The sequence below is a fragment of the Stegostoma tigrinum genome, chromosome 14 (assembly GCF_030684315.1).
Source record: "Stegostoma tigrinum isolate sSteTig4 chromosome 14, sSteTig4.hap1, whole genome shotgun sequence".
Classification (NCBI taxonomy): domain Eukaryota; kingdom Metazoa; phylum Chordata; class Chondrichthyes; order Orectolobiformes; family Stegostomatidae; genus Stegostoma; species Stegostoma tigrinum.
The window spans coordinates 6,149,918-6,176,058 of record NC_081367.1 but is presented as its reverse complement, the minus strand read 5'-3'; the positions used below and the strand labels follow the sequence as shown (position 1 = coordinate 6,176,058).

Below are 26,141 nucleotides of genomic sequence, written 5' to 3'. Positions count from 1 at the left end.
AGGTTCAGGCAATAAATACTGATTCAGCCACCGATGCCCATATCCAATGTGCAAATAATATGCCCCTTCCAAGTCCCTCATGACTTCTTCCAGCAGAGGCACAGTGACCTTGCAACTTTTTCAGTTTCCCAGGACCTCCGGCTCCAAAATGTAGCTGCCTATTAATTCCTCGGAGCTCTCCCTGAGTTCAAAGCCATTGAACTGTTCTTGGTTCCTCACAAAGTGACCTACACAACGGCTGTGCAGGTTAGCTGTCTTCCCAGCAGCCGGTGGCCGGTCAGTTGAACCTAGGTCTTGGCTTGAATTAGAAGATTTCTTTAATTCTGTAAAGTCTTTGAGAGATATTCCTTTTCTAATTAAAAAGAGAGGTAGAGTGATTTCTCTTGTTGCAGGCTTTATGGTCTGATTGCCAACTGATGTCTCTCCTCCCAAACTGCGACATGCTATCAATCCAAACCCTGTTGCCAGGTGGTTAGCTTTTGGAAAGACCAGTTCAAAAAAGTAAGAGATCCAGGACCAGCAAATGAATGGCACACCGTTCTACTTTTCCTTCAAGTTGTTACAAAAAAAAAGAGCCAGGTTTCATTTTCCAGTTTGTATGAGTCACCCTTATGCCACCAACCTCAAGATACACAGACCCCTTGTCACTGCCCAGTTCCCAGGCCCAGACGCAGAGTTTCATTTCATTTGTGAACACAGGAGTCTCTTACCAAGGGTTTTTTGTACTCATTGGGTTTGATGCAGCGGATGAAGAAGGGATCTCGGGCATTCAGGGTTTTCATGAGGCTATCCAGCGACTGTTTGAACTGTCGGCTGAGTGTTGAGAACTGTTTCTGGCTGTTGGTTTTCTGTTGGATAAAACACCACATGGATTAAGAGACACTGAAAGAATGCAACACAGCACCTAGATAGGCTGGGACTTTTTTCCCTGGAGCATTAGAGGCTGAGGGGTGACTTTATTGAGGTTTGTACAGTCTCTAGGGGCGTAGATACAGTGACTGGCCAAGGTTTTCATCCCCAGGGTAGGGGGAGTCCAACACTAGGGGACATAGATTGTAGGTGAGACGGGAAAGATTTAAAAGGGACCTGAGGGGCAACATTTTCTCACTGAGGGTGGTGGGCGTATGGAACAAGCTGCCAGAGGAAGTGGAAGAGGGGGGCACAGTTACAACAGTTAAGAGGCATTTGGGTAGGCACAAGGTTTAGAGGGATATGGACCAAATGTGGCAAACGAGACTGGTTTAGTTTGTGAAACCTGGTGGGCATGGCCGAGTTGGGCTGAAGGGCCTGTTTCTGTGCTGCGTGACTCTGCGGCTCTAAAGAGCTGCATCAGTACATGCACTGAACCTGAAGCATTGGTTCCCATTGGTCATCTCGATTTGCCACAAATAAGAGTCTTCTTCTAAAGGGGAAGCTCAAGCTGCAAATGGAGCCCAGTCTTTTAGCCCCAACGTACATCTTTCTACATTGTCACGATCAACACAATTCAGTTTTTCCTTTGCTCATTGCGACTTCTATTTGGATGCTGGGACAGGTTTATCGGAAGAGGTTTACCCAAGGTATTTGGGTTTCTATGGCAACGTATAGTTTACCTGCCTGTAGTCACCTGGGGTCCATGGATAGAAGTGGTAGAGGCTCCAATGTTTATCCATCCCAATTGCTGACCAGCAATCTCCCCCACTGTTACCACTCACTATCAGTGTGGCTAGGAAGTGTTTACATGTTTAGTCACGTTATGAAGGCATCTTCCATGCCTGACATGGGATTGAATCAGATGATTCTGGCCCAGGGTCAGCGATGGCACCCACTGTCCTAGGTTGCCGCACATGTCTCATTTTCCTTTAGGAAAGACAACTTCAGAAGTGTTCGTTTCGGAAGACAGTCTCACCATCCCGGTGCTGTCATTGGAAATAACAGCCCCTGTTCCAGCAGGTCAAACTCAATGACCATTGGGTGAAGACCTTACAATAAGCAGCAGCTATTCCAAAAATGCATGGTCTTCCAACCCCGGCACAGCTGCTCAGAGGGAGGACAGGCATGTCACCATCTTACAGATATGGCACTGAGGGGCACAGGAGACAGCTTCCTGCCACTCGTTGTTGTGGAGAATTGAATATTTAGGCCAGAAGCAAATCAAATTGCCAAAATCAGAGAGAGAGAGACACACAGAGAGACAGAGAGAGACAGACAGACAGAGAGAGAGAGACAGAGAGAGAGAGACAGAGAGAGAAGCAGAAAGAGAGAGAGAGAGAGAGACAGAGAGACAGGGAGAGAGATAGAGAGAGAGACAGAGAGAGACAGAGACAGAGAGAGAGTCAGAGAGAGACAGAGAGAGAGAGGGGGGGAAGAGAGAGAGAGAGAGACAGGCAGACAGAGAGAGTCAAAGACAGAGACAGAGAGAGAGCTAGAGAGAGAGAGACAGGTTACGAGCAGATGTCAAGTCTTCACCAGCCCTGACTGATTCTCTTAATTTCATTTATTTATTGATTAGATGTGGGTGTCACTGTCTGGGCCCAGCATTTATTGCCTGCCCCTAGTTGCGACTTGAGAAGGTTATGATGAGCTTCCTTCTTGAACCGCTGCAGTCCACCTCCTAGGTTGATGCACGATGCCCTCAGGGAGGGAATTCCAGGATTTTGACACAGAAACAGTGAAGAAACGATGATATATTTCCAAGTCGGGGTGGTGAGTAGATCGGAGGGGAACTTGCATGCTGTCCTCATGAATAGTCCTTCTAGATGGAAGTGGTCATGAGTTTGGAAGGTGCTGTCTGAGGGTCTTCAGAGAATTTCTGCAGTGCATCTTGTAGATAGTACACACTGCTGCTACTGAGCATCGGTGTTGGAGGGAGTGAATGTTTGTGGATGTGGTGCCAATCAAGGGGACTGCTTTGTCCTGGACGGTGTCAAGCTTCTTGGGTATTGTTGGGGCTGCACTCATCCAGGCCAGTGGGGAGTATTCCATCACACTCCTCACTTGTGCCTTGTAGATGGTGGACGGCATTTGGGAATTACCCACTGCAGTAATCCTAGTCTCTGATCCACAGTTGTAGTCAAATTATTTTCACAGCCGATTCAGTAAAATTGTCAATCAATGAAGTTGATGGTGGAAGATTCGATGATAGCAATTCCATTGAGTGTCAAGAGGAGGTGATTAAATTACGTGTTTTCTTGGAGTTGGTCTTTGCCTGGTCCACACATGGCCTGAATGCTGCCTACTGCCTGTCAGCCCATGCCTGATCATTCTTTACATCTTGCTGCATTTGGATGTGCACTGCTTCAGTATTTGAGAATCCATGAAGTGTGCTGAACATTGTGTAACCATTGGCAAACATCCCCACTTCTGACCTTATGATGGAGGGAAGGTCATTGATGAGGCAGCTGAAGATGGTTGGTGAAGAATTCTTGCAGTGATGTCCTGAAGCTGAGATGACTGACCTCCCACAACCACGACCATTTTCCTTTGTGACTCCAACCATTGAAGAACGTTCCCGTGATTCTCATTCACTTAAATTTTGCTCAAGCTCTTTGATGCTACTTTCCATCAGATGCTTCCTTCGTATCAAAGACAGTCCCTCCCACCTTACTGACAGAATTCAGCTCTTTTGTTTATCTGTGGTTCTGATAGTTATTAATGACAAAATTCATATGGTTGAGTGATTTGCTAGATTGTCAATGTTGTAGCTGGGCTGAACCGGCTCAGCTAAAGGAATGACGAAGTCAGCATTGCACTGGATACAGTCAGGCATGATGGTCATTGCTATGTCAACATGAGGTCAAGTGAATTTACTGAAGACTGATTGTGGATATCTAAGGTGAAGGCTGAGATGGATCATCCCTTCCAAGCCACTCACCATCCTGAGTTGGAAATATATTGGCGTTCCTTCACTGTCGCCAGGTCAAAATCCTGGAATTCCCTCCCTAATAGCACTGTGGGTCTACCTACAGCTGGAGGACTGCAGCGGTTCAAGAAAGTAGCTCACCACCAAGCTCTCAAGGGGCAACCAGGAACGGGAAATACATCCTGGGCCCAGCCAATGATGCCCACATCCTGATCAGGGTGAAAAAATAAACAATCAATCAGCACTTCTGTTGGAAAGAAAAATGAGGGCTCCCCTATCATTGAAATGGGAATATTTGTGGAGCCTTATCCTTAGATTAGCTGTTGATTTGTCCACTACTGTTCAAAATTGCATGTGGAAGGATGACAGAGCTTTGATCTGCAGGGACGGTATAGATTCCTCTCATCTGGTGGGAGTAAGGTGAGTTATCACTCTTGAAACTGTCTTTCAGGATCGAACTGGGATTGGCTGAGGAGACTGGAATGAAACCATGGGTTGTTCACCTTGGTGGAACCTCCAGGTACAAGTTGCCTAAGGTCCTGTGGCCTTCCCAGGACTGGTCCAAAACTGTTCTGGAAGATGAGTTTGAGAAATTTGTTCTTAGAGGTTTGCACGACCTGGATGATGCTGGAGCTCAGCTGATCTCTGTTCTTCTCCAGGAAGTCTGTCAATTAGAAAGAGACATGGATCTTCTCAGATGCTGGGCCTAACACACCCTGCAGACACCACGGTTAGATAAATGCTAAATCTGAGCACATTCCATGACCACGGGGAGTAGATGGTAAATATAAATGAAAGTTAAACAATGTGCTAAGGCCTTCATTTAATTGCTTCAACATAAGTCTGGGAAATGTTGAAACTTCAGGCTGCCAGAGTTTGTTCTCATTTCGTATCCCAGAGGCTAACCACAATGTAGTTCCTTTTATCTTCCCTTCTAATCACACCCATCCCCGCAATGACAACCTCAAGTATCCCCTCTTTCTCCAGAGCAGCTAGGTCCTCTAACATAGTTTCCTCCTATTGCCACAGCTAAAGCCAAGCTTCAATTTCCAAGAAGCTGTAATTCAGATACGGGTTTCAAATATATCTGGAGTTCACATCAGTCCACAATATCCAGCAAGAGAACTCATAGGCCCATCCAAACTTTCAATACCTGGCGTTCAGGTAGGCCCAGGCTTTCAGTGCATGGAGCTCAGGTAGGCCCAGGCTTTCAACACCGAGAGCTCAGGTAGGCCCAGGCTTTCAATACCTAGAGCTCAGGTAGGCCAGATCTCTAGTACCGTGGCTCCATCCAAGGGTTCAGACCCTGGGCAGATCTGTGGGAGTAAGTAAACAGACACCCAAAAGGGGAGGTATGGAGTTAAGACCTTCAAAAGTGGTGGAAAAATTAAGTGAGGGATGGCGGTGTTAGGGTGCATGTGGACTGTCAGGTAAAGGTCAGTCTATGCACACTTCAGGCACTCAGGGAAGTGAGATATTTATAGAGCCATGGAGTCATAGAGTCATACAGTACGAAAACAGGCCCTTCAGTCCAACCAGTCCAAACCAAACATAATCCCAAACTGAACTAGTCCCACCTGCCTCCTCCTGGTCCATATCCCTCTAAATATTTCCTATTCATATATCCATCCAGATGCCTTCTAAATGTTGAAATTGCACCCAAACCCACCACTTCATCAGAAAGCTCATTTCGTACATGAACCACCCTCCATGTAAAAATTTTGTCTCTTGTGTCGCATTTTTTAAATCTCTGTCCTCTCACCTTAAAAATGCGCCCCCAGTCTTCAAATTCCCCATCTTATGGAAAAGACAACTACCGTTAACTCTATCTATATCCCTCATTATTTTATAAACTTCTATCAGATCAGTTCTCAATCTCCTCTGCTATGGTGAAAAAAGGCCCAGCCTACCCAGCCATTCTTTATGACTCAAACCTTCCACACCCTGCAACATCCTGGTAAATCTTTTCTGAACCCTCTCCAGTTTAACAATATCCTTCCCATAACTGGGCAACCAGACTGGACACTGTATTCCAGAAGAGGCCTCAACAATGTCCCGTATAGCCTCAACATAATGTCCCAACTCCTACACTCAAAGGACTAAGCAATGAAGGCAAGTGTGCTAATCACCTTTTTAAACCATCCTGTCTATATATAATGCAAACTTCAAAGAATTATGTACCTGCGCCCCTAGGTCCCTCTGTTCTATAACACTACCCAAGGCCCTACCATTAATTGTACAAACCCTACCCTTGTTTGTTGTACCAAAATGCATTTATCCAGACTGAACTCCATCTGCCATTTTTCTGTTCATGGACCCATTTGATCAAGACCCCGTTGTAATCTTAGAAAACCTTCTTCATTGTCGACGATGCCACCAATTTTGGTGTCATCTGCAAACTTGCTAGCTATGCCTTCTATATTCTCATCCAAACCATTTATATAAATGACAAACAGAAGAGGACCCAGAACTGATTCCTGTGGAACACTGCTGGTCACAGTCTCCAGTCCAAAAAGCAACCCTCCACCATTATTCTCTGTCTCCTGCCATTAAGTTGACTATGTATCCAATTGGCAAGCTCACCCTGAATCCCAAGTGACCCAACTTTACCAATTAGTTTATCATGCGGAACCTTTACTAAAATCCAAATAATGGGAAATTTGCTAGCATTATTCGGGTGGATTTAAACTAGCTCAGAAGGGGGATGGGAAACTGAGGTGTAGTCCTAGTACACAGGAGGATGAGCGTAGGGAGGACATGGACAGGACCTCGCTGTCACAGGAGTGTGCTGGCAGACAGCAAGCTGGGTTGAAGTGTGTCTACTTTGACGCCAGGAGTATCCGGAATAAGGTAGGTGAGCTTGCAGCATGGATAGGTACCTGGGACTTCGATGTTGTGGCCATTTCGGAGACATGGGTAGAGCAAGGTCAGGAATGGATGTTGCAGGTTCCAGGGTTTAGATCTTTCATTAAGGTCAGGGAAGGTGGTAAAAGAGGGGGAGGTGTGGCTTTGTTGGTTAAGGACAGTAATTAAGGTGGCTGAAAGAACTTTTGATGAGGACTCGTCTACTGAGGTGGTATGGGGCTGATGTTGCCGAGGAAGGTTTATCGACTGAGTCAGTATGGGTGGAAGTTAGGAACAGCAAGGGGGCAGTCACCTCACTGGGGGTTTTCTACTGACCCCCAAATAGCAGTAGGGAGATCGAAGAACTCATAGGCCGGCAGATTGTTGAAAAGTGCAAACGGAGCAGGGTTGTGGTTATGGGTGACTTCAACTTTGCCAATATAGATTGGAACCTCCTTAGTGCAGATGGTTTGGATGGGGCCGTTTTTGTCAGGTGTGTTCAGGAGGGTTTCCTTACTCAGTATGTGGACAGGCTGATAAGGGGAGAGGCCATTTTGGATTTGGTGCTTGGCAATGAGCCAGGATAGGTGTCAGATCTCGTGGTGGGAGAACACTTTGGCAACAGTGACCACAACAGCCTCACATTTACCATAGCCATGGAAAGGGAAAGGAGCAGTTACCAGGGGAAGATATTTAACTGGGGTAAAGGAGACTATGACGCTATCAGACAGGAGTTGGGAAGTACAGATTGGGAGCAATTGTTCCACAGAAAGGGCACAGCAGACATGTGGAGGCTGTTTAAGGAGCAGTTGTTGCGAGTGATGTATAAATTTGTTCCTCTGAGACAGGTAAGAAGCGGTAAGGTTAAGGAGCCTTGGATGACAGGTACAAAGGCGCTTCTTGTCAAAAAGAAAAAGGCAGCGTACATAAGGTGGAGGAAGCAAGGGTCTAGCACAGCTTTAGAGGATTACAGGCTTGCGCGGAAGGAGCTCAAAAGTGGACTGAGGAGGGCCAGGAGGGGGCATGAAAAAGGCTTGGCAGGAAGGATTAGGGAGAACCCCAAGGCATTTCACTCATACTTGAGGAATAAGAGAATGATCAGGGAGAAGGTAGGGCCGATCAATGATAGCGTAGGGAACTTGTGCGTGGAGTCTAAGCAGATAGGGGAAGCCCTAATTGAGTTTTTTGCTTCAGTTTTCACTAAGGAAAGGGACCTTGTTGTGAATGAGAACTTTGAGGAGCAGGAAAACAGGCTTGAACAGATCGAGATTGAGGGAGTTGATGTGCTGGAAATTTTGGCAAACATTAAGATTGATAAGTCCCCAGGGCCAGACCAGATTTATCCTAGGTTGCTCCAGGAAGCGAGAAAGGAGGTTGCTAAGCTGCTGGCGAAGATCTTTGCTTCCTTGCTCTCCATGGGAGTCATACCAGAAGATTAGAGGGAGGCAAATGTTGTTCCTCTTTTCAAGAAAGGGAATAGGGAAATCTCTGGAAATTACAGACCTGTCAGTCTTACGTCTGTGGTCAGCAAGGTTTTGGAAAGAATTCTGAGGGATAGGATTTATGGCTATTTGGGAAAGCATAGCATGATTAAAGGGAGTCAGCATGGCTTTGTGAGGGGCAGGTCATGCCTTACAAATCTTAGTGAGTTCTTTGAGGAAGTCACGAGACACGTTGACGAGGGTCGAGCAGTGGATGTGGTGTACATGGACTTCAGCAAGGCATTTGATAAGGTTCCCCATGGCAGGCTCATTCATAAAGTCAGGTGGTATGGGATACAGGGTGATTTGGCTGTCTGGATTCAGAATTGGTTGGCTGACAGGAGGCAGAGAGTGGTTGTAGATGGTAAGTATTCTGCCTGGAGGTCAGTGCTGAGTGGTGTCCCACAGGGCTCTGTTCTTGGGCCTCTGCTCTTTGTAGTTTTTATAAATGACTTGGATGAGGAGGTTGAGGGGTGGGTTAGTATGTTTGCTGATGACACAAAGGTTGGAGGTGCTGTTGGTAATATCGAGGGCTATTGCAGGCTTCGGCGAGGCATTGACAGAATGCAGAGCTGGGCTGAGAAATGGCAGATGGAGTTCAACCTGGATAAATGCGAAGTGATGCATTTTGGAAGTTCGAACTTAAATACTGAATATAGGATTAAAGGCAGGATTCTCGGCAGTGTGGAGGAACAGCGGGATCTGGGTGTTCAAGTGCATTGCTCCCTCAAAGTTGCCACCCAGGTGGATAAGGTTGTTAAGAAAGCATATGGTGTTTTGGCTTTCATTAACAGGGGGATCAAGTTTAAGAGCCGTGAGGTTATGCTGCAGCTCTACAAAACCCTAGTGAGACCACACTTGGAATAGTGTGTCCAGTTCTGGTCGCCCTATTATAGGAAAGATGTGGAGGCTTTGGAGAGGGTGCAAAGGAGTTTTACCAGGATGCTCCTGGACTGGAGGGCCTGTCTTATGAGGAGAGGTTGACTGAGCTTGGACTTTTCTTTCTGGGGAGAAGGAGGAAGAGATGTGACCTGATCGAGGTGTACAAGGTAATGAGAGGCATGGATAGTGTCGATAGCCAGAGACTTTTCCCCAGAGCAGGATTGACTGCCACGAGGGGTCATAGTTTTAAGGTGTTAGGAGCAAGGTATAGAGGAGACGTCAGAGGGAGGTTCTTCACCCAGAGAGTTGTGAGTGCATGGAATAGTTTACCAAAGGTAGTCGTGGAAGCGGAGTCATTAGTGACATTTAAGCGACTGCTGGACATGCACATGGACAGCAGTGAATTGAGGGGAATGTAGGTTTGGTTATTTTATTTTTGGATTAGGATTATTCCACGGCACAACATCGTGGGCTGAAGGGCCTGTACTGTGCTGTACTTTTCTATGTTCTATGTCTACTGCTCTGCAATTATCAACCTTTTTGGTAACTTCCTCAAAAACACAATCAAATTTGTGAAACACTATTTTCCTCACACAAAACCATGCTGACTATTTTTCAATGCTAATCAATTTTTGCCTCTCCAACTGTCCATAAAGTTTATCTTTTATAATCACCTCCAACAATTTACTCACTAGTGAATTCAGACTCACTGGTCTACAGTTCCCCAGCTTTTCCCTACAACCTTTCTTAAACAAAGGAATAACATTAGTCATCAGGCACTTCACCCATAGTTATAGATGATGCAAATATTTCTGCAAGGGGTCTCGTAATTTCCTCCCTTACATTAGATCAGGTCCCAGCGATTTATCCACCTTTATATTCTCTAAGGCCCCCCACCCCCGAACTTCTGTAATGTAAACGGTTTTTAAAAATCAAAGTTTATTTCTTTGATAACACAGTGTGGACCTGGATGAACACAGCAAGCCAGGCAGCATCAGAGGAGCAGGAAAGCTGATGTTTCGGGTCAGGGCGCTTCTTCAGAAAAGAATCTAAAGAAGGGTCCTGACTCAAAACGTCAGGTTTCCTGCTCCTCTGATGCTGCCAGGCCTGATGCGTTCATCCTGCTCTACACTGTGTTATCTCAGACTCCATCATCAGCAGTTCCTACTATCTCAAAGTTTATTTCCCTGCATTATCCAGGCTCTGTTTCTTTCTCCACATAAAAATTGATACGAAATATTCATTTAGTATCTCTCCCATCTCTTAGGGTTCAACACAAAGACTTGGCCTTTAAGAGGCCCTATCCTCTCTCTAGTGACATTCTTACTATTAATGTATTTGTAGAATCTCTTTGGATTAGTCTTAACATTATCTGCCAATGTTATCTCTTATCCCCTCTTTGCCTTTTTGATTTATCTCTTAAGAATGCTTCGACACTCTTTATATTGATTGACAGGTTCAATTCAACCAAGATAATAAAGTGTGAAGCAGGATGAATACAGCTGGCCAAGCAGCATCTCAGGAGCTTTTGTGCTCCTGAGATGCTGCTGGGCCTGCTGTGTTCATCCAGCTTCACACTTTATTACCTTGGATTCTCCAGCATCTGCAGTTCCCATTATCTCTGATTCAATTCAACCAAGTTGTCTAAAATAACCTAAAATAAGATTCTCTTTTGCTCTTGGCTAGAACCTCAATACCTTTATTCATCCATTGTTCCTTAATCATACCAGCCTTACCCTTCACTCTAACAGGAACATAATGCCTCTGAACTTTCATCATACTCTTGAACATCTCCCACGTGTCAGACGTCATTTTACCTGTGAACAGTCTACTCCAATCAGCTTTTGAAAGTTCTAGTCTGACACCATTAAAATTTGCCCTAGTCCAGTTAAAAACTTTATATTTTACGGAAGGCATTTTCTTTTCCATAACCGTTTTGAAACTAATAGAATTATGATCACTAGATACCCCACTTTTATTTCAGTCACCTTCCCTGCTTTATGGCCCAAAAGATGGTCTAGTTTTGCTCCCTCTCTAGTAGGACCATCCACATATTGATAAAGAAAATTTAGTTGAGCACATTTAACAAATTCTTCACCATCCAAACCTTTAACATTATGGTAGTCCCAAGCAATGTTTGGAAAATTAAAATCCCCCTTTATTAAAACCTTATAATGCTTACATTATATTTGAGATCTCTTTACATATTTGTTTCTTAATCTCTCTTTTACTATTAAGGGGCCTATAGTACAATCCCACTAAAGTGATCTTACTTTCTTATTGGTAATTCCTGCCCATATATTTTCACTGGTTGATTTTTTAGAAATATCTTCCCTAGTTACAGCAATAATGTATTCCTTAGTCAAAGATGCCACCTCCCCTCCTTTCTTGCCTCCTTTTCTATCCCTCCAATAGCATCTAAAACCTGGAACATTGAGCTGCCAGTCTTGTCCATCTCTCAGCCAAGTTTCTGTAACAGCTATGACATCCCAATCCCATGTTCTTAACCATGCCCTGAGTTCATCAGCCTTACCTGTAAGACCCCTTGCACTGAAATAAATGCAATTTAGTTCTTCAGAGTTAGTACATCCTCTGACTCTCTCTGGTCTTTCTTTTCTAATTGACGTCCTCTCCTTATACTCAGAACCTTCCCCATAAATCCTTCCATTTATACACCTGCTTACAATTCCTCCACTCGCCTTCTCTATCAGTATGAAGTCTCCCTAAGTAGAATGAGTAAGTCTCCCTGCTAATATATTGGTCCCTTTCCAGTACAGGTTAGACCCATCCTCCTTTCTATCCCAGAAGTTACTCCAATTGTCCAAGAACCTGAATCCCTGAATAATTCACCAGCTCTTCAGTCACTGATTTATCTCCTTTAACCTTTTGTTCCTTCCCTCATTTGAGTTTGGCATTGGGAGTAAACCAGAAATTACTACTTCTAAGGTTTTATTCTTTAATCTTCTACCTAACCTCTTAAATTCACTCTGTACTGCTTTAATCTTTTCCCTAAAGATGTCATCCCTACCAATGTGTACAATAATTTCTGCCTTCTCAATCTCTCCTTTAACAACATGTTTGAAACATTTAGAAATGTCCCTAATCCCACCACCAGGAAAGCAACAGTCCAGCCTAAATTTACACTCACTGCCACAGAATCCCCTATAAAAATAATTCTATTAAATATTGTCAAATACTTCTTAACATAAGAATCATTCCGAGTCTCCAATAACTGACTGGGCCTTCCATTTTCCTCAGAAATACTATCCCATTCAACTGTTCCAAAAACTGAATATTTCTCAATTTGCCCTTTAGCGAGATCTTACCGAGTTAAAACTCAGATCAAGTCATTTTCTTTATTGACAGGATGAGGGTATCGCTGGCTAGGCAGCATTTATTGCCCATCCCTAATTGCCCAGAGGGCAGTTTAGAGTCAACCACATTGCTGTGGGTTTAGGCCAGAACAGATAAGGATGGCAGTTTCCTTCCCTAAAGGACACTAGTAAACCAGATGGGTTTTTCCCAATCAACATCAGATTCATAGTCACCATTAGATTCTTAACTTGATATATCTTGTTGAATTCAACTTCCACCATCTGCCAAGGTGAGATTTGAGCCCAGGCCTGCAAAAATGTTATCTGGGTTAACAGCCCAACAATAATACCAGTAGGCCATCACACCCCTCGGCCATCTTCTTCGTGGGCTTCAGTTGTTCCACCTTTCTTGAATGAATGAATGAATGAATGAATGAATGAATGAGCGATTTCATTGTCATGTGTATTTTACAGTGAAAAATACATAAAATACAGTGACATCTTTAGGTATCTTCCTAATTGGCTGAAACTTTCATTGACTAGCCTGTATCTGACAGTCTACATACACACTAACACCAATGCGCACCCCCACTCCGCCAAAATTACTTTTTCCATGTAGTTTAAGGTCTTAACTCCACACTTCCCTACAGGTGCATCTTTACCTACTCCCAGAGATCTGTGCAGGCCTGTTGCCGATCCCTGAGATAATCTTCTACCTAACCTCTTAAATTCACTCTGTACTGCTTTAATCTTTTCCCTAAAGATGTCATCCCTACCAATGTGTACAATAATTTCTGCCTTCTCAATCTCTCCTTTAACAACATGTTTGAAACATTTAGAAATGTCCCTAATCCCACCATGTCATGCCTGGGAGATCAGATCCAACAGCACTGACTAGATGCAGGAACTGGAGAAATACTCATTCTCAGGGATACGGTCGATGCTGGTGAGGGTCATTCCTGGTTGCTCTGAGAAAGCAGTGATGGGTCTTCTCTTTCGGTGACTGTTGGATCACCACAGAGTTCACCGCTCAGCGTCAGGTAGGGAGACACATGTAGGCCAGGCTGTGTAAGGATGCCAGGGTCGTTTAGCTGATGCACATCTGATGCCCCCAGTTGGGTTCATACAATGGTTTAGCTCCTTTTACTGCTGCCACCCCAAATTTAGTGAATTTAGTGTGACAACTCATCCAGGCGGGATTTGAACTCATGGGACCCGGATTGTTTGCCTCCTATTTTTTCATCTTTACATGACTTTTGAAAAGAATTCCCTGGAGGTGGGCATTTCTGTCATTTATTATCCACTCATCAGGAAGGTCTTGAGTGACTTGCTAGGCCATTCAAGAGGTGCGTCAGACGGTGGGGGCTGGGAGTTATATACAGACCAGTCAGGTAAGGATGGCAGGCTTGCTTCCTTGAACTAATTTAATGAAGCAGTCGGCATCTGACTTTCAAACCAGCTGGCACCCGGAGCGAGAGAAAGATTTCATCACCAACAACTTTCACCACCCTGCGTTGACGGAGGGCAGACGCCAGTTTCCGCTCAGTGGGGATGGATGTGGACGGTACCTTTCACCTCATAATGAACCACTCCTGCAAAGTGAGCGATGCCAAACAAAGTCCCATGAGAGCTCATCGGAGGGATGTAGACCATACTCTTGCTGTGGTGATTATTCAACTTTGTTAACAATGTTGTGTCAGTGCCCTGCAGAAAGGAGGCAAAAAAAAGACTTGAATTCGTGGAGCCAACTTTCAAGACCTCAATACACACCAAAGCCCTTTACAGTAATTCCTGAAGCACAGTCTCTGTTGTAACACAGGAAACACAGCAGCAGAGCAAGATCTCTCATCAGCAATCTGATAACGATCGGGCCATCAGTTATTTAAAGGTATCCCGTTGAACGATGAGTACTGCTAACAACTCAGGAGTCGCTCCCTTGTTTTTACAGAATGGCAGGATGAGGCAGCAGAGAAGGAGGTTGTTCGATCCATTGAGACTGTGCTGCCTTTCCCAAAGAGCATCCCAGCCAGCCGCACTCACCTGCTCTCTACCCACATCCCGAAAAATCAGGCATTTATGCAATTCTATCCTGGAGATAATTATTCTGTCAGTATGGACCACCCTGTCAGGCTACAAAAGGTTCTCTTTTCTCAGCTGGTTTGATGAGTTTAAATTCATTCCAGACTGGCCAAGGATTGTCCTCAGACTTAGACTTCCAAGTTACATTCTTTATGATCTATGAGTACTAAAGACAGTCGTGCATGGTCATCATGCACACTCTAGCCTCTGATGGATAGTGACATTTTGTCCATGTTCTGATGCAGACTTTCAGACTCTTCCATTTCTATTTATGGTCAGTAATGTGCGGTGCTGTTACATCATCACAAGCTTGCTCCAGGGCCCAAATGCCTCTGTACATCATCTTTCCCTCATCTTGGTTCCTTTGCCAATCAACTTCAATCTGGACCATTTCATACTTGGCCCCTCAACCACTGGAAATATTTTTCTTTATTTAGTCTACCTGTGCCCTATTCAACCTTCATTTCTCTAAGAAGGACAACCTCAGCTTTTTCGGTCTATCATGGGAATAGTAATCCTTCATCCCTAGGACCATTCTGATAAATCTCTTCTGCACTCTTCCCTGAATCTCCTTTCGCAGCTTTCCTGTTGTCTGATTCCTACAATTGGACACAATATCCTGTTTGCGGCCTAGCCAGTGTTTTAAAAAGGTTTAGCATAACTCCATAACTTCTTTAACTCTATAAATCCTCAAACCCTAGATATTTTGTTAGTCAGCTCTGTTATCTTCACAGATTTGTATGCCAGCATCTCCAGGTCTCTCTGTTTTTCTACCCTCTTTAAAATTACACTATTTGGTAGTACCCCCATTCATTCTTCCTACAAATTGTGCTCTCAGCATTGATTTTCATTTAATCTGTGTGTCTGTTCCACTAACACGTCTATCCTCTGGGTCTCATTACCATCTGACTGTTGACTGTACTCCAAATGTTTTATTACCCACACATTTCAAAACTGCATCTTGTACACCAAACTGTCCTCAGTCCAAGCCCTGAACATAGTTATATTTCAAAATAGTGCCACAGTGTACTCAGGTCCTGAGATGGCAGGTTGGGATCGCAGTTTAATAGCTCTTCTGAAAAGCAGCACCTCCAACAGTGTAGCGCTATCACACACTATCAGCCCAGATTTCATTCTCAAGCCCCCAGAATTAGTTTGTGGCCCCACAGCCTGGGTACTCAGAGGGTATTATGGTCCCCACAGGGGGAAGGCTGGAGAGGTGAGAAGACACATAGCCACGCAATGGCATCAGGGATTTAACACCAGTTGGGCAGTCGGTCGAGCATGTGACTTGCAATCTCAGGGTCATGGGTTCAAGCCCCAAGTTGGGTAGGCCCATTTAAGGGCAGCATGGTGGCTCGGTGGTTAGCACTAATGCTCATGGCACCAGGGATCCAGGTTCAATTCCACCCTCAGGCAACCATGTGGAGTTTGCATGTTCTCCCCATGTCTGTGTAGAAAATCCTCTGGATGCTCTAGTTTCTTCCCACTGTCCAAAGATGTGCAGGTTAAGTGAACTGTCCATGGGAAAAGAGCCAATAGTGTGCAGGGATGTGTAGGTTAGGTGCATTAGCCATGGGAAATGCAGGGTTACCAGGATATGGTGGGATGGCCTTCAAAGTGTTGCTGAGGACATGATGGGCTGAGTGGTCTGCTTCCACACTGTGGGGATTTTATGATTAAGTAAGTGATGTAGTTGCCTGGGAATTGGTACAGTTACCTGGGTAAACATAGCAAGTTTTCTTTGCTGTCTGAAATCTGGTAAAATCCTGTTGCTGTGTAAAAGTCAACGAGTCAGAGAGCAGCTAAATTGACAATGACGTCCCCAAACAAACAACATCTGCCCGACTCAGTCCCAAATGTTGAGGTATGTGTGGTGTATCAAGCCTCCCAAATGGCAAGCTTCGGCCCAGTGGCACAGAAAATTGGAAACAGTTGTAATTTTTGGCTTTAGCCCCCAAATGAAATGAAATTGTATTTGAGTGAGGTCAGTGCTGGATCACTCATAATCCTGCATAGTCCCATCTCCAGTGTAACAGTGCCCATTGCGCTGAAAACAAGCCTCAGCAATCCCAGAGCCCTCACTGATGTGAAAACGGCTTAGCCTCCAATTTACCAGACTGACTAACACTCAGCTGGTTTCCATAGCTAACAGAAAGAAAATTGCTTATTATGAATAAAAGCCTTTCACCAATCAGGAAATATGAATTGCGAACCTGTAACTCTACAATCTAAACACTTTATTTAAAATATTCTCCTCTTCACAAGCAGACAGACACACAAAGACAGGACATGGCAAAACGAAATATAAAGAGGAGAGATCGGCCGTGCTAAATTGCCCGTAGTGTTCAGGGGTGTGTGGGTTATAGGGGGATGGGTCTGGGTGGGATGCTCCAAGGGGGAGGTGTGGACTTGTTGGGACGAAGGGCCTGTTCCTACACTGTAGAGAATCTAATCTAATCTAATCTGAGGACACATTCTATAGCATCAGCCTGGACCACAGTAGTTAATAGAATCATAAAATCCCTACAGTGTGGGAGAAGGCCATCTTTTAGCCCATCAAATCTCACCGACCCTCCAAAAAGCATCCGGCCCAGGCTCACCTCATCCCTGTACTTCCCATGGCTAATTCACCAAGTCTGCATTTCCCTGGACACTAGGTGCAATTCAGCACGGCCTAACCACCCTAACCTGCACATCTTTGGACTGCGGGAGGAAACCCATGCAGAATATGCAAATTCCACAGAGACAAGCACCTGAGGGTGGAATCGAACCCGGGTCCCTGGTGCTGAGAAGTAGCAGTGCTAACCACCGAGCCAGTGCTTTTGGCTTCATCTGGCTCTTTTTAGGTCTTTGCTGTTTACACACTGATGCACGCTTGCATTCACTAGTTGCGAATTCATCCTTTCGCTGTCTTTTAAGGCCTGCAACCAGAGGTTTGCAGGCAACAGTGAGTGCAAGGCAGCTGGTTGTTATTGGAGACTTTCTGGCTCAATGCAAGTGTCTCTTCATGCACACAATTTCAATAAATGAAAAGGAATGCTTGGGTGGGGCAGCTTACCTTTGGGAACTTACTCTCCTCATCAATCAGTGAGATGATGTTCATCGGTTTGACTGCAAGAACATCCAAAGTCCTCTGGTTGTCGATGAAATCCACGTGCTGCCAGTCGATGTTCTCCTGAACGTATTCCTTTTGCTCCTCTTTGAAGATGCACCTTACGAAGAACTGCTGCAAGTGCTCATTGGCGAAGTTAATGCACAGTTGCTCAAAGCTGAAAAGGAAGGGGCCATTACCATTGCCGTCCTCACCGCTACCATCCATCACCATCATTTATGGCAGCGCTCAAAGTGGGTGCCAGAGACCACAAAAAAGCCGTTGCAAAGAACCAGAAGGGGATCTTATTCCAGCTGGTACCGTGTCTAAAACCCTCCTTTTATCTACCTAAACGCAGGGGGTCCAGCCTGACATGAAGGTGATGAACGCCTTCTCTCTCCCTATAGATCATGGATGAAGAGGTTGCCTGGATGAGTGCAGCTCCAACAATGTGCAAGAAACTCGACACCATCAGAAGCCAGAGCAGCCCGCTGGGCTGTCACCACCCTCCACATTCACTGCCTTCACCACTGATAACGCAGATGCACTGCCGCCACTCGCTGAGGATCCTCCCACAACTACCTTCGCTATCGAGAAGCGCGCGAGCAGCAGACGCGCGGTGGGGGGGGAAAATCACAGCCTCAGGTTCCTTCAAAACCACCCCTCCACCTGAGCCGAAACTGTCGTTCCTTCACTGTGGAAATCTTGTAACTCCCTCCCTAACAGCACAGTGGCTGCACCTAAACCACATGGGCTGCAGCGGCTCAAGGCAGCTCAGCACATCATGCTCTAGGGCAACTATAAGAGTGAGAGGCCCAAGAGCAGATGTAGGCCATTCAGCCCATTGAGTCCGCGCCACCAGTCAATGAGATCACAGGTGATTTGAAAATCATCAACTCCACTTTCCTGCCGTTTTACTCTAACCCTTGATTCTCTTACTAATTAAAAATCTGCCCCTCTCAGCCATAAATGTACTAACAACCAGTATCTACAGCCTTCTGTGGTAGAGGATTCCACAAATTCAGTACTGCCCAAGAAAACAAATTCCTCGTCTCTGGCCGAAGTCAGCAGCCCCTTACGCCCTTCGAACATGGACTCTCCCTTCTGGGAGACAAGCCCTCTTCAACTACCCTGTCTAGCCTTCTAAAAAAACTTACATTTCAATAAAGTCACCTCTCATTTTTCTACATTTCAATGAGTACGGATCCAAACAACTCGACTTCTTGTCATAAGATAGCCCCTCCATGTCTGCTATCAACCTTGTGAACCTTCTCTGGACTGCCTCCAATTTCAGTGTTTCCTTCCTTAGATAAGAGACAAACACTGTTCACAGTGTTCCAGGTGAGGCCTAACTGGTGCTTAGTATAGTCTTAGCAAGACTATTTATACTCCAGTCACATCGAAATAGAGGTCAATATTCCATTTGCCTTCCCTATTACCCACTGAGCTTAGGTGCTAGCACATTGTAATTCATGAGTCATTCCCAAATCCCTGCATGAGTCCTTGAAAGTAACTCCTTTGTCCCAAGAAAAATCCCATGAATCTATGTTTTAAATTGTATTTAATTCCACCAATTGCTCTGGTGAAAGTTGAGCAGATGAACATTATCCTGAGACACTGATCACTAGCCAGCTGATATTATTGCTATCCCAGCCACCACTCCCCTGACCATTCGAATGAAGCAAATCTAATCAAATCCCTGACTCGTCAAATATTACTAAGACACAGGATACCTGTTTGAATCAAAGTTCTCGAAACCAAAGATGTCCAACAATCCAATTGAACTGAAAACCTTTTCGGGATCTGTGGTCGTGGGTGTGTTGATGACGATGTTAATCTTTTTGACGATCCACACAAACAGGAGGTCGTATATTCCCTGGTTAAAGCAATCAGAGAGCTGGTGTGATATTGAACATTAAATGGAAGTTGCAAGGTATGGATTATATATTAAAGACTCCAGTCTCAGCAGGTATCAGTGTTAATTCAACCCCACACTTCCCGACTCTGGTTAGGTACTGTTATTTATATGTGCCATAATCCTTCATGGGTTTCTTTGAAAAAACTTCATGTCAAGAATTTATAGTTATTTTGGTGGGGTTTAATCCTCCAGCTGTACAACGTAAAATCAATTCATGTCCTTGGAAATAACAATGCTGCAGTTGAATACTGATCAAAGGTTCATTGAAGAGAAACAGAATAGTGTGAACTAAATGGGTCATCTAGAGTATGCCAACCATGATACTCATTGTAAATTTAATACCAATAGGAACTAGACAGAGTCAGAGAGGCAGGAGGAAGTCATGATCCTAAAAGCCTGTAGTAAGAATGTGAACATATCAAGGGCAGTTATAGGTGCATGAGGGCACCATCACCTTCTGGATTAAAAAGAGAGAGCCTCCCCACCTTCCTGTCCCCACCAAAAACCAGGTGGTTCCCATTGCAAGTTTCTATTGGACGTGGATAAAAATATTGCTGATGCCTTAATGATAATCTTTCAAAGTTCTCTCAAATGGGAACAATTCCTTTTATCTGGAAAATTGCGCACATACCAAAGAGTTATTTTCTTTGGAAGAAACAAAATAATCATCAACAGAAATATTCAGTGATAGAGACAGAGACATTGTGCCTTGCATTGGCTATACATGAGTTTGAGATCCTATATCATAAATAAAACTAACGATATTGTCATTTACATAGATGAGAATTCTTTGTTTTTTTTATGAAGAAACTTCAGGACAAAAAATTATTGTTTTTTTTCGTGGAGTTTAATCTGTCAGCTATACAATTTAAATTCATTCATGTGCTTGGAAACAGCAAATGTCGTAGTTATATGTTGATCAAAGGCATGTTGAAAGGGCAACAGAATATTGTAATGCAAAATGATCTATGTAAAATATGGTAGCCATTAAACTCATTGTACCTTTAATATCAATATATTTTCACTATTAATCTTACATAGAAATTGTGCTATAAAGGTATTTTTATAGGAAATGAACATATATGTATTATGGATACAGTTTCATTCATTCTTTTTTGGGAGGGTTGTAATGAAAAATGTCTAACTTATCTATGCATTAATATCATTTTTAGAGTTTGGATTTTAACATAGTAGCATATGGGTTGGTTATTCTATGAAGGATTTTTTTAAAAAAAATCATAGGTCAGCCATCCTTTTGAAACAGTGACCTAATGCAGTATGGGCTAAAGAGCAGGATCCCTGGCGTGTTAGTGGAAAAGTATTTTTACTGATGTGGTTTATGGCAGGTGGCATAGACATTCAAGGCCACTAGCTTGTGGATTTTTTTATGTTGTAATATTCCAGAATTGATTTTAGAAAACAGAGATTTCAAGTTTATTGGATAGTTCAAATGAGATATTACAACTGTCAGAAGCAGGTATAATTTCTCTATAAAGAATTGAACAGTTCAGGGAAAGCATAATCTCCTCAGCAGAAAGGTTTAGTTTGTACAATTTCAAAACCAAGGGTGCTGTTTAGAAATCTGCAGTTTATTAAAAGCTGAGAAAGTCTAAACTCTCAGTTTTTCAAATATTCGTATCAGGAGACATCACCGGTCATGGAAAGGAACTGGGAAGTATCAGTTAAGTCTCATTTGAAGATTTGACGCAATGTGGAATTTCTTCATATTTGAGTCTCTGTCATGGATAGTGATGGGATTAGATTCTGTGCTGTGTGTTTTATGACCTTCCAAACCATGTTCTATATTCAGATAGCTTGATGCGTTTTTTTTCTCTTTTGTGTAACAAGCTTCTGTTCTGTTTCATACAAAAAAACTCTGCAGTCTGGTGTGAATATGTTACAGTGAGTGACCACTACATTAACTGAGTAAAAAGTGATCTATCAAGTCAGATTGAATTCTGGGAGCTGTCTAGTACCATCTGCTGAGATCGTAACAACATCATAAAGCTACACTTAAAAAAATGAAAGGGGGAGATCTGGAGCATTATAGAAAGTTAGTTTAATATTTATTACCAGAAAATTACTAGAAACCATAACTAAAGATAGTGATTGAATGCTTAAAAAACTTCCAGCTGAATGGAGAACTAACATGGATTTGTAAAAGCACAATGAATCTGATAGAATATTTTGAAATGGTGATGTGGATAGAGATATAGTATACCTGGGCTTCCATATTTGATGAGATGCCACACAATGGGTTAATGTCCAAGGTAAGATCACAAGGCATTTGGGGTAAACAGAAAGCCGAGAGTCGGGATAAATAGGTCTATTTCAGTTTGGCATGACATAGCTAGTGATGTGTCACAGGTTTCAGTCCTCAGCATCCAACTATTTATAATCTATATTAATAACTTGGATGCTAGGATAGGAAGTAATGTCGCCCAATTGCAAATGATGCTAAAATGTGTGGGAAAATAAATTGCAATGAAGAAATAAGAAATTTGTAAATGGATACGGGGTGAAATGGGACAAGCATGGCAAATGAAGTTTATTGTGAATTAGAGGGAGGTTATCCGCTTTGGTTGCAGGAATGGAAAGGCAACTTATTATAAATGGGGAGAAACTTCAGAGTGCTTTGGTACAGAGGGATCTGGGTGTCCTTGTTCATGAATCATAAAAATTGAGCTTCAGGAACAACAAATAATAAGGAAGGCAAATAGAGTTTGGCAATTATTGTGAAAGGAATAGAGTATGAAAGTGGGGAAGTGTTGCTGCGACTATACAAAGCATTAGTGAGACGGCACATGGAGTATTGCATACGGTTTTGGTCCCGTTACCAATATGTAATTGCATTGGGGGGAGTTCAGAGAAGATTCACAAGATTAATTCCAGAGATTAGAAGTTTGTTTTATGAAGAGAGATTGAGCAGTTTAGACCTATACTGTCTGGAGCTTAGAAGTATTAGAGGAGATCTAATTAAGGTATACAAAACATTGAAAGAGGATTAACAAATTGATGTGGGAAGGACGTTTCATCATACGGGGCAATCTAGAATAGAGGTCAGTCTTAGGGTTAAAACGGAGATGAGGAGAAATTGAATCTCTCAAAGGGAACATGAAGCTGTGAAATTCTCTACCCTGTGATGCTGTGGATGCCAGGACATTGAGTAAAGTTAAGGAGGGGGATAGCCAGATTTTTAATTAGTAATGGGTTGCAGACTTATGGAGAGCAGGCAGGGAGGCAAAGTAGAGGCCAAGATGAGATCAGCCATGTCCGTATTAAATGGCCCAGCAGGCTCAAGGGGCTGAATAGTCTGCTCTTGCTCCCAGTTCTATGTCCTTAAAGTAGCAGATGGGAGAAAGTCAATGATGGTTACTTGTATATCCAGAAGGGAGTTGATAAACTCACTATAACAGACTACTTGTTGAAACATAAATGAACTGTGGAAGAGTCTTGATGAGTTGGATGGTCTCCCCTGTTCCCAAGCGAGGAGAAGGAGCATTAGCCATTCATATGGATGTAGTGCCCCATACTCTCTAGACGTCTGCATGCAGCTACCATGTGGAAGGTGGACCTGTCACACACTCAGTAAGAAAAGGCACATGGTTGACCAGTGAATGTGGAATAGTAAAGCAGACAGGTAAAGCTTGTGATAAGACAGTGTGGAGCTGGATGAACACAGCAGGCCAAGCAGCATCTCAGGAGCAGGAAAGTTTGACGTTTCGGGTCAAGACCCTTCTTCAGAAATGGGGGAGGGGAAGGGGATTCTGAAATAAATAGGGAGACAGGGGAGGTGGATAGAAGATGGATAAAGGAGAAGATAGGTGGAGAGGAGACAGACAGGTCAAAGGAGGGGGGTTAGAACCAGTAAAGGTGAGTGTAGTTGGGGAGTTGGGGGGGATAGGTCAGTCCAGGGAGGACAGACAGGTCAAGGAGGTGGGATGAGGTTAGTGGATAGGACATGGGGGTGGGGCTTGAGGTGGGAGGAATGGTTATGGAGGCGGGGACCAGGTGGGCTGGTTTTGGGGGGTGGTCGGGGGAAGGGAGATTGTGAAGCTTGTGGAGTACACATTGATACCCTTGGACTGCAGGTTTTCCAAGCGGAATATGAGTTGCTACTCCTGCATCTTTCGGGTGGCATCATTGTGGCACTGCAGGGGGCCCAGGATGGACATGTAAAGCTTGTGCCTTTATAGCCTCACCTTCACCAATGCGTCCCTACTAGCCACTGCCTGTGTCTTGCTCACTGGAGTGGTGACACTCTCTCCTCTGATCATGATGGACCTGTGAGTCAATGCATTCTTCAGCTCAAGTGGGTTTACCTGCAGAGAGAGAGAGACATCTCCAAAGGTGAGTGAAGCACAGTCACAATGCACAGTCAGAGCTCATCATTGACCCAGATCAGAGGAAGCACCCAAGAGTGGAATCGAACCCGGGTCCCTGGCGCTGTGAGGCAGCTGTGCGAACCACAGATGACCTCAGACGATTTCTCAATTCCAACAAGTCCCAGCAATAACAGGGCTTGTTGTTGGGGAGGGGGGGAAGGGGAAAGGGCATGTTATAATGTGTACGTGTTACTGCTGCTACATCAACGGCTGCTGGACTGGGAGAAGGAATGCTGCAGGCCACAATTTCCAGCGCTGTTTCAGAAACGCTTTGATAAGTCCCTCCATCGAGGAATTTCTAATCTGTTCAGGTCTCCGGGCAACTCCCTCCTGGAGGGTGGGTGTCAAATAAGGATCAGCCCGTGTCAAACAGCCATGGATGGATGCAGCTATAGATTTTGCTAATGGTGAATAATCTGAGAAGGTCAGCATTTCACTTGATGTGAAGTTTACACATGGCACCGTAAACATCCTGATTAACAGTCCGAAGTTAATGCTGATTCGCGTGGATTCTCCTAACACGAACATGCACATACACACAAACACATGGGTCTCCTAATACACACACGCAAACACACACACGGCTCTCCTAATACACACACACAAACACACAAACACATGGCTTTCCTAATATACACACACACAAACACACAAACATACAGTTCAGGAATAGGCCATTTGGCCTCTCGAGCCTGCTTTGCCACCTGATAAGATCATGGCTGATCTAATTGTAAGCACAAATCCGCACTCCCGTTCACCCTCCATAGCCCCGTGTCCCTTACATACTGAGATTCTATCTACGTCTATCATACAAATGTTAAAAAAATTTTGCTTCTACTGTCTTTTCAAGAACACTCTGAACAGAAGAACGTTTCTACTCATTTCTGTTTAAAATGGCCTATTTGTCAACTGTGAGCCCCTGATTGTGGGTTCTCCCACATAAGGAAACATTATCTCCACTCCCGCTGGGTCAAGACCTGGTTTCAGGTCTCTCTTTTTCTCCCACAGGGTACAAGCCTGGCCTGTCTAATCCTGCCTCACATGACAACTCAGCCATTCAAGATACCAGCTGATACAGATGGACAGATGATAATAAAATCAATAACAACTATATCTGCTACATTGGTATTCGAAAACACAACCCAAGTCCTCAAGCTCTTCTTTCTTCGATTCCTTAGCACGACTGATTATTTTGATCACCTGAGGGGATGGAAGAGGAATTTACGGAGGTTTGTTTACTCCTCCTTGGATCTGGAGTTTTGTTTTTAATCTGTGTTTAACTTGTTCGATGGGGGGGGTTGTGAGGTGGGGCGAAGGAGGAGGTTGTGTGGAAAAGTGTTAGATCAACCATTGTGGTGTCTCTGTTCTGCCCATCCATGTTTTAGGTTTGTAGGATCACGATGAGGACAGGGCACACGCAGTCCCTACATTTCAGTCCCTTGGTTCTATTTGAACAGCCATGTGGAAACATCCAAGAGTTGGGGCCAGGGAGGCAGGACACCTCTCCAAAGATCCGAGCTAGGACCATTCCGTTTCTGTCTCCCATTACCTTTCCACAATCACAGAGACACACTCCCCACCCCTCCCCGCGCGCACACACCCCACCCCCCCATTGTGACAGGACACTCGCTCCTGAACGTGGAAGCTCTGTGGTAAAACGTGTGACATATTTAATGAGGAGGGCTTAATTTACCTCGAGTAACTTTGTGGCCATGGAGAGGTGATTGGATTCCAAAAGCTCACAGCAGTCCAAGTTGTCATATACAGTAGCTGTAGAAGAACACTCAGGTCAATACAGAATAAGCAGCATTGATAAAATCTGAAAGAAATCCGAGTGGCAGCATGAACATGACCGTGCGCACATTCAAATGCACGCAGTGTACAAAATAAGGTAAATGAGGTCATGGCGCACCTCAAAGTTGGCAGGTATTGGTGGGCATCACAGAGACATGGCTGCAAGGGAATCAGGGCTGGTAGCTAACTATCCAAGGGCACGCATCCTATTGAAGGTGGGCAGAGCGGTTGGGGTTCCCTTATCAGTAAGAAATGAAATTAGATCAATAGCAAGAAATGATGTAGGGTCAGATGGTGTGGAATTTGTGCGGGTAGAGTTGAGGCAAAGTTTAAAAATAAAACCATAATGGGAATTATGTACAAGCATCCAACTCAGTGGGACACAAGATACACCTGGACATGGAAAAGGTGTGTAAGAGAGTGATTGTGGGAGATTTCAATGTGCAGGTGGACTGGGAAAATCAGGTCAGTAATGGATCACAAGACAAGGAATTTGTGGAATGTCTATG

The 26,141-nt window shown here is 44.2% G+C and overlaps 1 protein-coding gene across 1 annotated transcript in view; it reads right to left on the bottom strand.

Moving 5' to 3' along the window:
• LOC125457702 (unconventional myosin-VIIa-like) overlaps positions 1 to 26,141 on the bottom strand; it is a 177,968-nt gene that overhangs the window by 108,760 nt on the left and 43,067 nt on the right. Inside the window, exons 9-15 of the mRNA XM_059650965.1 lie at positions 25,532 to 25,608; positions 23,656 to 23,775; positions 19,269 to 19,411; positions 17,503 to 17,713; positions 13,931 to 14,066; positions 4,345 to 4,505; positions 711 to 848 (exon numbers count right to left, since the gene is read on the bottom strand). Of these exons, the coding sequence (XP_059506948.1) occupies positions 711 to 848; positions 4,345 to 4,505; positions 13,931 to 14,066; positions 17,503 to 17,713; positions 19,269 to 19,411; positions 23,656 to 23,775; positions 25,532 to 25,608 (986 nt within the window). The remainder of the gene's footprint in view (positions 1 to 710; positions 849 to 4,344; positions 4,506 to 13,930; positions 14,067 to 17,502; positions 17,714 to 19,268; positions 19,412 to 23,655; positions 23,776 to 25,531; positions 25,609 to 26,141) is intronic.